General features: G+C 36.4%; 8 protein-coding genes across 8 annotated transcripts in view; 4 read left to right on the top strand and 4 right to left on the bottom strand.

The window, feature by feature from the left end:
• The window catches only part of FDP41_001478 (uncharacterized protein), a gene marked incomplete at both ends in the record, with an annotated part of 2,660 nt that extends 1,799 nt beyond the window's left edge, over nucleotides 1–861 (bottom strand). Inside the window, one exon of the mRNA XM_044704566.1 lies at nucleotides 187–861. Coding sequence (XP_044564213.1) covers nucleotides 187–861 — 675 coding nt within the window. The remainder of the gene's footprint in view (nucleotides 1–186) is intronic.
• Nucleotides 862–1,052: 191 nt separating this feature from the next.
• FDP41_001479 (uncharacterized protein) lies at nucleotides 1,053–2,912 on the top strand (the record flags this gene model as incomplete). Its single annotated transcript, XM_044704567.1, has 2 exons — nucleotides 1,053–2,321; nucleotides 2,373–2,912. The coding sequence occupies 2 exons, from the start codon at nucleotides 1,053–1,055 to the stop codon at nucleotides 2,910–2,912; spliced, it is 1,809 nt and encodes a 602-aa protein (XP_044564214.1).
• A 98-nt stretch (nucleotides 2,913–3,010) lies between these two features.
• On the top strand, nucleotides 3,011–4,649 carry FDP41_001480 (uncharacterized protein; the record flags this gene model as incomplete). The annotated part of the gene is made up of 2 exons (XM_044704569.1): nucleotides 3,011–3,237; nucleotides 3,338–4,649. The coding sequence occupies 2 exons, from the start codon at nucleotides 3,011–3,013 to the stop codon at nucleotides 4,647–4,649; spliced, it is 1,539 nt and encodes a 512-aa protein (XP_044564215.1).
• Nucleotides 4,650–4,721: 72 nt separating this feature from the next.
• Nucleotides 4,722–6,245, bottom strand: FDP41_001481 (uncharacterized protein; the record flags this gene model as incomplete). The annotated part of the gene is made up of 1 exon (XM_044704570.1): nucleotides 4,722–6,245. The coding sequence occupies one exon, from the start codon at nucleotides 6,243–6,245 to the stop codon at nucleotides 4,722–4,724; it is 1,524 nt and encodes a 507-aa protein (XP_044564216.1).
• Nucleotides 6,246–7,338: 1,093 nt separating this feature from the next.
• FDP41_001482 (uncharacterized protein) lies at nucleotides 7,339–8,904 on the top strand (the record flags this gene model as incomplete). Its single annotated transcript, XM_044704571.1, has 1 exon — nucleotides 7,339–8,904. The coding sequence occupies one exon, from the start codon at nucleotides 7,339–7,341 to the stop codon at nucleotides 8,902–8,904; it is 1,566 nt and encodes a 521-aa protein (XP_044564217.1).
• A 493-nt stretch (nucleotides 8,905–9,397) lies between these two features.
• On the bottom strand, nucleotides 9,398–9,766 carry FDP41_001483 (uncharacterized protein; the record flags this gene model as incomplete). Its single annotated transcript, XM_044704572.1, has 1 exon — nucleotides 9,398–9,766. The coding sequence occupies one exon, from the start codon at nucleotides 9,764–9,766 to the stop codon at nucleotides 9,398–9,400; it is 369 nt and encodes a 122-aa protein (XP_044564218.1).
• Nucleotides 9,767–9,867: 101 nt separating this feature from the next.
• FDP41_001484 (uncharacterized protein) lies at nucleotides 9,868–11,168 on the bottom strand (the record flags this gene model as incomplete). The annotated part of the gene is made up of 2 exons (XM_044704573.1): nucleotides 9,868–10,711; nucleotides 10,801–11,168. The coding sequence occupies 2 exons, from the start codon at nucleotides 11,166–11,168 to the stop codon at nucleotides 9,868–9,870; spliced, it is 1,212 nt and encodes a 403-aa protein (XP_044564219.1).
• Nucleotides 11,169–12,475: 1,307 nt separating this feature from the next.
• Nucleotides 12,476–12,626, top strand: part of FDP41_001485 (uncharacterized protein) — a gene marked incomplete at both ends in the record, with an annotated part of 2,314 nt that continues 2,163 nt past the window's right edge. The window contains one exon of the mRNA XM_044704574.1: nucleotides 12,476–12,626. This exon is cut by the window's right edge and continues 234 nt beyond it. Coding sequence (XP_044564220.1) covers nucleotides 12,476–12,626 — 151 coding nt within the window.

The following is a 12,626-nucleotide window of genomic DNA, read 5'->3' on the forward strand; positions in this document are numbered from 1 at the left end:
AGAATTTGATAATGCTTCTAATCTCTTTTTTCTTTGCTTCAGTTCTTCTTGTTTTTTCTGTTTTTCCAATTCTAGTCGTTGTTGGCGCTCCTCTTCTGTTTCTTCTCTTTTCTTTGCGTTTGCTTCCATTATCTCAATATCCTCATCAGGAATTCCATCGCTTGAGTCCATGGCATTTTCAACTACTGAGTCATCGTCACTTGTTTGAACTGCTTGTTTTTGTTTTTTCAATTGATGTTTTTTACGTTTGGTTTCTTGATATTTTCTAACAGGAGTTTTTCGAAGGGAATACTTTTTAGAGTCCATGTTGTCGTTATCAGATAATGAAAAATTAGGTGTTGTTTCTTTAGTTTTTGGTGACTCATTATTATCATCCGATTCAGCTTGCTCTTGTGTGGAAGGGTAATCATTAGTTATTTTCTTTTTAGATTTCTTTTTGCTTGATGAAGAGCTTAGTTTAACACTGGGACTACTCTCTTGAGAAGATGGGATCAAAGAAGGTGAGAGTTGATTATTTTGTTGTTGGTCTTGATCGGAAGTGGTATTTTCCTGTTGGTCCTCGTCGTCATCATCTTGGTATTGAGAAAATCGAAATTCCATTTCATCATCCTCTACATTTTTGCCACTCTTTTTCGTCGTATTGTTGTTGTTGTGATGATTGGAATCATCATCAGATAAAATAATTTCGGAGGTTGGTTCTACTCCGAAATCAATGCTATCGGGTAAGGTTGATGTTTTGCTTGAATTGTTCTTCTTACTAAATGATTGATTTGAAACAGCAGATCGGGGCGTTTGATCCAAGAGTTGACTTTCAGCCATCATGATGGAAGGAGGAAGGCTATCCAAGTTGAGCGAAGTCATTTTTTTTCTTACTATTTTAATTTCCAATAAACAATGGAATCACTGATTCACTTCTTTATCCTGTATTCAGGGTATGCACAAAACAACAACCTTCAAAGGCGACAATGGCGAAACACTATACTTAGTCGATGAGTTTCTGAATTTGCACTATTCGTTACAATTATCAACGTTTTGCACTAGTTCAAAAAAAAATGATTTCTTCCTCTTGCTCGATTCATCCATCCTTCCATGACATGGACATCCTACACTATCCCAAACTCACGCATCTCTCTCAAATTGAAGAAAATATCAAGGGTGTTGAAAATTGTATCACGATCAATCATCGAGCTCCTTTCATTTATGCATCCTATGAAAATGTGAGCTCTAAATTATTTCCTCCCGTATTTCAATATTCGGGATTTGATCAATTACAAGAATTATTTTCAAAGAATCCGAATGAGTATCATCGAAGAATGTTGCGGAGAGAAGTCCGAGGTTTAGCCTTTGATGATGAAACAAAGAAAATTATGTCCAGAACCATGCCTAAATTTTTCAATATTGATGAGTTTGAGGAATCTTCCAAGAAGAGAGTTGAATATTTATTGAAGAAAGCTCTGGAACAACATCACAATCAGGGTGGAGATCCTCCATATGTGTTGCTGGAAAAGTTGGATGGAAGTTTGTGTTCACCCATTATTGAGAGATGTGTCTCTAGCGATGAAGAACATGCGATTGTCTCACTTTCAAAGAACAATTATGCAACAGCATTGATTGATCATGGAAATGCTAGACGAGAGTACACTTCATTCAAAGTGAGAATGAGGACCAAATTATCTCACACCAATTCTATTGTGATTGGAATGGAAGAATTGATATATCAATTAGGTGATGAGTGTTCACAAAGAAATAACAATGCAAACCAAACAGAAGATATTAAGGTAATTCTTCGCGATCATTTGAAAAATATACCACAACTCCCGTTGATGTTAAAAGAACTTTCACCAGAAGAAGAGGAATTTTTAGTTTTTAAAATTGATGAAGAAGCTATTGTTCAGCAAGATCAATTCCTCAAATTACCACCTGCAACTCAGAACTTCATTAGATTTTGTATTTATTGGATGAACAGAGGGTACACTCCTCTTTTTGAGTTTTTCTCAAAAGATCACAAAATTGTGATTGATTATGGAGACAAGCCATTCCTATCTCTTTTAGCAATTCGACATACTGTGAATGGTAATTTTCTCCCCTACCAACAAGTCAAAGAAAGCGCTGATTTTTATGACATTGAATGTGTTAAAGAATGTTCCAATCAGAAAGTCCTAACAGCAGCTTCCAATGGCGATATTGAGGAACTATTGAAAGCAATTAGAAATGAAAGAGGGATTGAAGGCTATGTATTAGTATTGAATAGTGGATGGATGTTTAAAGTTAAGTCTATGTGGTATTCTGATATTCACAAAACAAATGCATACATTAGTAAGGTAAGTTCTTTACAGCTTGTTGATATTAGATATATTGTGAAATTTTCTAAGGGAGAGCTCAAAGAAGCAGCCATGTGGAATTATGTACTGGAATCTAAGGTAGACGATATTATTGGATTTGTAAGGAGCGAAGAGGACAGAGTTCGTTTACGAGATTTCAATGACAAACTCATTAATTATTTTAATAACTATGTTGAAAAGATACAAAATTACACACACGCCATTCAACAAGAATTAGAAAAAGATTTTCCCAATGTGGGCTATGAAGATATTCCTATGAAAAATTTTACCACCGTTGCAAGATCTATTCTTTCCAATGAACCTTCATTCATTCTCAACTTGCTTATCATCAATAAGAAAGAACAAACTAGTCTACATTCCCTTCTCAAAGATCAATGTGTGAAAATATCTCAAAAAGATTTAAATACCGTCAAAAAGATGCTTGAATGCACCGATTTGGAGTTTATTTCTCGATCTGAAATGAGACGACGAGAAAAACTTGCAAAACTGAATCAAGTGGACAAAGCCACTGATCAAAGTCAGGACGCCCAAGACGAGTATGAAGAGTTCCAAGATGAAGAAAATGCTTAAATCTTTCTTGATTGAATGCATGAATTGTGTTCAATATAACTCACCAAAGATATCAAGATCTGACAATCATCAAGAAAACAAATTTCAGAATATTAAAAATGCGAAAAACTTCATCGTTGCTTTGGGAGAGCTGTCATAAGCTTCTCAAAACTCATTCATTGATCAAGAAGGAAGCCTCCATGACCTCTCGGATGACAAGCAATCATAATCATTTGCAAAATTATCATCAACAAATGATAACGAGAAATGAGAAGAATGTGCAAGCCTCGTCGTCCTCTCCCACAACGGAATCATCACAAAATCCTTCTGTTAGAGTTGCCAAAGAGTATGTTTTTGTTAACTTTTTATGATTGATTATTCATCTTTTACATTTGATTTTGAATCATTCCATCATTAATTTTTGAAATGAATGAAATATATTTCAGTCTTGATTACTTTTTGAATAAGCACAGATTTGAGAGAAGATATCTTTCTCAACAACAACAGGAACATATGGGTGAAATGTTGGAATCCTCGGGAGAAGTAAGCCCTGAACAAAAAGCTACTTTTGAAGTTGGAGAAAAAACTCCTTCCGAAAGTGAGGTCATCATTAAGCTGCCATTCTCTACCGATTCAAAACTGAGAGACATCTATACCAATGCTTTTAATGGATTGCGTATTGGAAGACTTTTGGAGGATTTGGATGCTGTGGCTGGAGAAGTAGCCTATAAACATTCGGACGGCTTTGATAAAAGACGGCCACTCACCATAGTGACGGCTGCCATCGATCGAATTGAACTTCAAAAACCAATCATTCCATTCTTCGATTTAGAAATTGTTGGTAAGGTCACGTTCACTGGTACATCAAGCATGGAAATTAGAATCGAAGTGCATAGCATCAAGAAGGACGTTCCGCTCAATGATTCACAATTATACAAGAATACATTTACAAGTGGAGTTGCGTATGAGCAGAAAGAGCTTGTAATGGTTGCCTATTTTGTCATGGTAGCTCTCGATAAGGCCACCAATAAGAGCACAAAAATTCATACCATTATTCCACAAACTGAAGAGGACAAGTTTCTTTTTGAAATGGGAAAAGAGAACCAAGCAAGAAGAAAAGCCATGAGTGAATCAAGTCTCATGAAAAAACCTCCAAGTGACGACGAGAGACTGCTCATCCATGATATTTTCCTTCAAAAGATGAAGCAGCCTCATATTTCACACGATTCTGAATCAAATGGTCCTGCCATTCATTACTTATCTCTTGACGGAGGAGAACCACAAGCATGCATACCAATGAGCATGACAAAACAAAATAACATTATGATCATGCATCCAACCAATAGGAATATTCACGGTAAAATATTTGGAGGTTTTTTGCTAAGAGAAGCTTATGAAATTGGATTTATTACTGCTTACATGTACACCAAACACAGGCCTGTGTTCCTTGCATTGAACGAAAACTCTTTCTTGAAGCCTGTAGAAGTGGGAAGCGTGGTAGAATTCACTTCTCAAATTGTCTATGCTGGAGACAAGTCTTTAGAAATTCGTGTTGAAGTTTGGGTTCTCGATCCTCCAAGCGGCAAAAAGCTGCAATGCAATATTTTCCACTTTGCTTTTACATGCCCAATCGTTTATAAGGTAGTACCAGATACGTATGCTGAGGCTATGCTTTATTTGGAGGGTAAAAGAATTCACAAGAAAGGAAAAACAATGGCAGAACTGCTGAACTCCAAATTGGCAGCTTCTTATGCATAAACTTTTAGTAAGTAGAGAGATTTCATGAACATTGTAGATAACCTCCAAACACGATCACAACAAATAAGATGACTATTTATTTCTTAATCTAGTTTTCATGTCTTCAAATATTTTGCTAGTGACAAATTCTTCAAAATTGTGCTTTAGAACATTCTGTACAAGATCTTTCACAATTTCATCAAACAACGCTTCTGTATAGCCACAATCTTCAATTGTTGTTTTCACTCTCGAAATGATTTTCTTACTCGTGTTGATCAGAAACATGGATTGATCTTCTAGAAATGTCTCGATGATATACTTGGCCTTTTGTTCAGTTCTTCTTTTCAGTTCCATATAATTTTCAATATCTGAAAGAATTGATACAGCTCCTCTTGATGCTGTATTTGATTGGTTGGTTAATTTACAATGCGAGTTCACAAAGTATTGTTCTTGATCACACAATATCTTATATAGTGTCACTTGTTCATAGAAGATTAATGATTCCAAACATAATGAGTTGGCGAGGAATGCCTTGAAGAATCTTCTCATGGATGCATTTTCCAGTACCATCTTCAACGTGATTTGATCGGTATCGACATTGTTATTAGTTGCAATATTTTCAATATTGAGGTTAGGGACATTCATGGTTCTTTCCACTCTAACTTTTCTCAAAATTTCTTTCATGGTTGGAAATAGTTTTAACATATCAGGAATGAATTCTTCAGGTGTTTGTTCCTTAAACAAGAGCTCTTCTTCTTCGAGCTGGAAAATGTAACTTCCGTAATCTGGTCTTTCATTTAACTTTTCAGAGCTGAAACTATTACAGACCTCTCCCTTAAAAACCATGTACATTCCAAAAGAAGACAGCATGTCCATCTGTTTCATTTCCTTTCGAGAGGGAAGAAAGAATTTCTTCTTATGTTTGGCCATATATGCAAATAAGGTAGGCATCATCATGGCGTGACGAAGTAAGGAAGCTCTCTGGACCATAAACCCTTTCTTCATTTCATTCGTAACGGAACAATGCATGATTTGAGTATGTGCAATGTATTTTGAGAATTTATCTGGATCTTCCTGATGACACGCCACAGGAACAATATTTAACAGCAAAAAACTCGACAAGTACTTTTGTAACTCATCAACGACGCTTTGACACAATGGACATCCAAACCATTTGATAAAGACCAACATGACACGATGCTTGGCGCTGAGTTGCAACACTGAATGACCACTCGGATGAACAATCATGGAATCCAACATTTCGAGTGGCACCTTAACATTCTCTCTTATATATTTGGAACATGAGGAATTTCTAGAGTTTCCACTTTCTGAGCTCGAGTCATCTGTCATTATGGTCAAAGAGGAGTGAGAACGATTTGATTTACAATCCTGAAGAGAGGAAATACGAACAACAAATGGCGAAACGTCGTTGGATGAAGTAGTACTGGTTAGAGATGTATGTTTTGGCGCGCGACCAAGAAAATGTGACATATTACCAGTGCTCGAAGAGACATTCTTGTTTCCGAAGGCAACATTCGCTTCATCGGTTTTCGAGCGACCTAGAGAGATGGCAGAATTGGTGGTGGTTGTAACAGAATCACGAGGAGAAGAGTCCATGTTTTCTTTTTTGTGTGTTAACGGGTTTTTGTGCGACTTCTCTCGCATTTGACCCTTTTCATATTTTCATTCGATTTCTGCTACAGTGACACACTTTCCTTGAAAGAAAACATCTCTCGTAATTTAGAAATTACTATCTCTGATTGCGAGATGGATATTTAAGGATCTCATTCGGCACGCAGAATACAATCAATGAGTTTGGGGAACTTTTATTTTGGATTGTGAACGGTCACTGTTCTTTCGGTGTTGAGAACCAGAAAAACTCACATGATAGGAATGGATCTCTCTCTCACATTTTCGATCATGATGGAAGATGAATATACATCAAGACAAATTTGTCACAGTGAGCACTCGGCACGGCACCATCATTTGATCACCTCTTTCAAAATAATACCATCTTGCATTACAGTAGAATGGTCTATGATTTCTTATTTTGGATACTGACGGTTGGTGTTGCCAATTAAAAATTACTGTATGGATACAGTCATGGACACTGCTGGTCTCATCCTTGATGCCATCAAGCAACCCTAAATGACAGGTCATTGTATAGCCCTCCAAATGACCCTATTTCACATTTTCTTGCCATCACACTTTCCAGAAATGAAAAAAAGGAATCGACTTCCTAATGCACCATCTTGCGATCCTGAAGGACCTCCTAATATTTCAAAAAAGGCATGAATGACACCATTATGATGAAAGTTAGAAAAACACACATGAGGCTACAGGATAAGAAATACGAGAACTGTGTGTTTCTTATCCGTTGATGATGATAGAAGATGAATATAAGTCAAGTCACCAACAACACCTTCAATGCGTATAACCTAAAAAAGAAAAATAAACGAGCACTAACATCCAATTTGAGTCCAATGGCTCATAGGGCACCTCGTGCGCACGGGATTCTAAGGTATGTCTCATCAACACACACACACTTGTCCGCAATCGATGACCCCACACCTCCACATGTGAAATGCCCCTAAAAATCCATCCTCCATGAGTCTTGAGACTGCCGAATCATTATTCACACACACAAAAATTGCCTCACCATCTTCTCTTCACCGAATTGCTGTTACCTTGACATTCGAGAAGAAATTTCATGTCTAATCCTCGATTCTCATTCGCTTCAAAAGAAAACAAACAACCAATGCCTATGGACGACAATATGAACCAACAACAAGTCTGTGAGAATGCTTGTTGTTCATCTTCATCTTCTTTCTTTACTGCATCGAGCGGATCATCTTCTGTGAACATGACACGTTTGGAAACCTTTGATGAAATGATTGTTTATCCGAGCGGACACTCAGTTCTTCAATTAAGTGCTCATCATCGATTATTGTTGGTGGTCATCAAGTGGTATGGATGCCCATTGTGTCAAAAGACGTTGAATGCGTTGCAAGGTTATCTCTCTTCGTTCTTGTTGATGAATATTATACCTGTCATTTGTCACCAGGAAGATGTCAACACTTTTTCCAAGCTCATTTCACATACACAATTAATGCATTGTAAAATTTCGACTCCCATGAAGAGAATACTAATGGTTGAAAAAGCAGGAATTGTAAAACATTGTATGGCCATGCCAACCATGATCAAAATGCTCATCACAGAAAAGAGAAAATTGTTCTTCCCATCCCTGAAAGAAATTAAAGAAATGGAATTGATGTCTCTCTTTTGTATGCATCTCGTTAAAGATGGAGAGATTGAACAGAGTTATTTCTATAAGAGTCTAACGGAGAGACCAGACTACGGAGCTTTTATCTTCAAATTGGGAAGAGATTCCAAAAACTTGAACGAACCCATGCACAACAACGAATCATTGACAAACAATGAAGAGAGTGAATCTTCTTCACAAATTACATCCACACATTTAGAGTCTTCTCCAGAAGAATACATTCCAAAATTAATGAAATTATTCCCAACCATGAAAGAAATATTTAGAGCTGCCAGAAAACATGTTGCCATTGTTGGTTGTGAAGAACATGTTCAACAGAGACAACAACAACAAAATCATCAATTGTCAAGTTTGTCTGAAGAGAAAGAGACTAGTCATGATGACCATGCTGAGAAAAACAGCAGCAGCGCCACCATTCATGAAGCGCCTCATACGAATCGCTTATCGATCCCTAAAAGAAAATCCAGTTGCTCTTCCACAAACTCGACCTCTTCGATTATGAGTAGCAAACAAGTGACAGTGAGACAAGTGTTGGAAAATGCCACTATGAGAAACTATTTTAAAGCTTATTTGAGTAACATTTTTTGTTTGGAATTGGTCATCTTCTTGGAACAAGTGATTAAATATAAGATCCTGTGCAAGAGATCACACAACCTTGAATCAAATATTAACACTGAAAGCTCAATTGAAACTATTGATATTCAAATTCCACCCACCGAGAGAACACTGTCAGAAAAAGAAATGAAGGCAAATTACATCATTGCTACATTCCTTGAAGAAGATGCCATGTTTAGGATCAATACAAGCAAAAAGTTGATTAACGCCATGCAAAAGAAACTTGACGAAAAAGGTTGCACAATTGATTTATTTGATGAAATTGCTCGTGACATTGAAACATCCATGCTGGTTCACTTATTTGAAACTTTTAAAGATACAAATTTATACAGAGAAATGATGCAACGACAATCGAGCATGGCCAATTCAAATAACTAAATGTAAAAACAGTTTAATGACCTTGTGAAACATTGTATTATTACCTGAACATGAAATATTAAACCAAATTATTTTCATAGACATTAAATTACACGTTGCAGAACAAATTCCCTCTCAGTCTCATTTGCAAATATTCACACTCTTCAGATGCTCACCATCCAAGGTCAAAAACAAGGATTTGCAATTAATAGCCGTTTTTTTAGTGTAAAATCCAAAAGAACGTGTTGGACAGTTGTTATCCTCCACAATTCGGATCAGAGTCCATTTTTCCGTTGAAGATTTGCCTCCTGTTGAAGTTCGAGAATAAATTTTTTACTCCTTAACAATTCATGCTGAAATGTTTCGAATAAATAGTTTGGAACAATCACATCCTCTTCTTCGTTGTGATTGCAATCTGTGATTCCAAGATAGATCAGTATCAAATTTGCCATTATTTTAATTGTACTTTAAATATTTTCAATATAATGGTTGATTGACCAAAACAACATGTTCTTTACATTTCATAAATAATGTCTAATACCATTTCATGATCCAATGGCTCAATTTTCAAAATATCTGCAATGATCTTTTCTTTCAAATATTGCTTGGTATCCATGTGGTCAGTCATCATTGGTCGTTCCATGCCATATTGAGCGAGATGTTCCACCCATTGGTTGTAAACATTCAAAAATAATGGATTTCTCTGTTGAATGACCTGTTGAATTTTCGGGTTCAATTCTTGAGAGTGCATCACTGCTGCTTGAAAGAGTGCCATGTCATTCACATCCGATCGAACCAAAGAGTCATCAGGATTCTCAATCACACTCGAATTCAAAATTTCTGTACCAGAATAGAAATGGTTGACAATGTTCAATTTGGGCATGAGATAATGAATTGGAGTTTTCACTTCAAGAATGGGCACATTTGTTGCATGATTGGCACTTCCAGAGTGATGGAAAATGAGTCCTTCATAGATGGTTGGATCTAATGAGGCACTTTTTCAAGTGCTTGCTTCCAAAACAACTTGCCGGATGAAAGAGTTGAGAATTCCAATTCTTTCATTGGTTCCAAAACATTCCAATTCAACTTTTCACATAGCGAGACCATTTCTGAATGTGATATTATTTGACATGTCTGATTCACACGAACGGACACCAAAGAAATGCCTTGATGCTTATTCCACACAAAATGAAATGTTTTGTCTTGCATATTTTCTGGAGGCAATTCCATTTTCAAATTCTTCCAAATGTTCCAAAAATCATCTCTCCATGAATTCACAGAATTGGACGGAACATTATCCAACAATACCCATCGTTTCCAATTTGCTCGTTCAATTTCTGAACAGGCAATTGTCCAAGCGTTTTTATGGAAGAATAAACTCACTTTGTCACCATAGGGTAGTTTAAAGCATGACAAGGATTGACAACTGATCGCAATTTCAGGTTGGTCTCGAATATCTGGAATAAACCATCTCGGAGCGCATACTAATCGGAATTGTTGTGGAGAAGACATTAGCTCAATGATTGCACCATCACATTGCAACACTTCATTACTTATTTTACGATCATAATTTAAATAAAACATGTTGAGATTCAAAGAGAGTTGAAAAGTTGTGCATTGAGCGACTTGCTGTGGAGTTGTTGTTTCACATGATGGATCAAAATGTGACACATCAATATTGAATAATTTTGTCAAGGAATGCACGTCTTTGAAAAGATAGAGCACCGAGTGTTGAACAGTTTCTTGGTCTTCTTGTGTCAATGCTTGTGTGGAGTTCATGAATTCATGTACGCGCTTTCTTCCCTCTTGATTATCTTTTGAGCAGTAACTGTTGAGGAATGACAAGAATGCTAGTGAAACATTGTCATCATAGTTAGTGAGTAAACGCTCCGCAACTCCTATTATATTTTCACACACGGTTTGAAATTGCAGCTTTTTTCTTCATAAATAGGTTTGTAAGTGTCTTCGAATTGCATCCACTCATAGTAGTATTTAGTTTTGTCGAATACCTCTTGTGCTAATGCATTCCATTCTTGTAAGTGAATGATTTTTCCATTTTCCAAATACTGATAGGCAAACCTCAGTTTTCGTAAACCATGAGCAATGTTTTTTTTCGAAGTTTTCTTCAACTCTTCCGTTGTTCTATTCAATGTATATCTATTATAATTATCATTGTATTTCAGTTCATCGGTCTCTCCTATTGTCATGTTCCAAAATCGATGTGCTTTTTCCATGCAATAATCGAGCTCTGTTGAAAATGCAACTTTGAGTCGTGGGATGGACATGTTCCAGTCACACCACGTGCTTCTGAAATATTTCATCTTATCATCTTCAAATACCACAAACACATCTTCCCAATATTTGTTTGTAACACTCTGAATGAACACAGGTTGATGATAATTCATGTATGAAATAAAATAGCAAGTATTATAGAATGAAATATCAAATTCCAAAAATTTGTTTCATTGCCCTCCACAAAATCCAAACTTAAACCAGTTTCCCATTTAAATTGTTTTTCACTCGAATACGATCCCAAAGAACTATCCGTCGAATACAAATCATCACAAACCAATAAAACATCAAAATCCGAGGAAGCCAAATATCTCAATTCACTCTTCCGATCATTACTTAATACTCTGAGTACTCTCTCCTCCTCATGCTCCTCCTTCTCATCCTGATTTCTTTTCTCAACTTTCTTCTTACATTGATACGTTTGAGATCCAAACAAATAAATTCCTCTTATTTTTTCTTCCGAAAAAACAAATAAGGTGTCGGACAACGACAAGAAGAAGAAGCCTTTTCATCCTCGTCTTCCTCTTCACCCTCATCCTTAAGATCGGAACGAAACTGATGATGATGAGGAGGAGAAACAACGGCTGGACATTCCTGTCTGATATGTTGTAAGAGAGCTTGTTTGAAATCTCCCAAAGTATGAATTTTAAAAGAGGATGATGATGATGAACGCGGATCGTTGTCATGTTGTTGTTGAAAGGCTTGTTCATCATCTTCTTGATTCAATGTGATATCATCATCATTCATCATCATCCTCCTTGTTGTTGTTGGATCATCCTCTTGTATAATACATTGTGGAGGAGATTCATTTGCCGATGTTAACGAATGAATTGGTTGATCCGAAATTTTCATTTTGAATATCTATGAATATGGTATGAACGTTCGAATGATGATTATGAGAGAATGAGCGAACGAATTATTAAATGATTAATATCGGGGGATCTATAATAGAGGTTCAACAACAACCACACACACAAGGATGATGAAATGACAAGAATTTTTTTCTTCTTGAACAGTTCGTGAGTTCTCTTTCTTGTACATTTGGATTTTGATGAATGATTTTGTGAATTCTACATTTGGAAATGCATCTTTCAGAAATTGTAAAATTCTTGAAGATGGTCAATGCAGACCAGCGTTTACATTTTCCATTGGATTCAAGTGCCAATGAAAGAAGAATACCACTAGAAGAATGTCTATTCATCGAATTTGAGACCTTGAGTTTCCTTTTGTCTCAGCAAGGTAAACGTCAAATGTCATGTTTAAAAAATAATTTTCAACGAACGAATCACACACAAAACGAATGGGCAACATTCCTTCCAACACCAACAATACCTCTTTCTCTCTTTCCGTAAAACATCCCACTCCAACGGACCTTTCTAAAATTAATTCCTCTGGAGTCATTGCTTCTTCTCAAAGTCTCTCCACACGTTCCTCTCTCTCTGGAGATGAAT

This window comes from Naegleria fowleri, assembly GCF_008403515.1.
Source record: "Naegleria fowleri strain ATCC 30894 chromosome Unknown tig26, whole genome shotgun sequence".
Taxonomy (NCBI): domain Eukaryota; phylum Heterolobosea; class Eutetramitea; order Acrasida; family Naegleriidae; genus Naegleria; species Naegleria fowleri.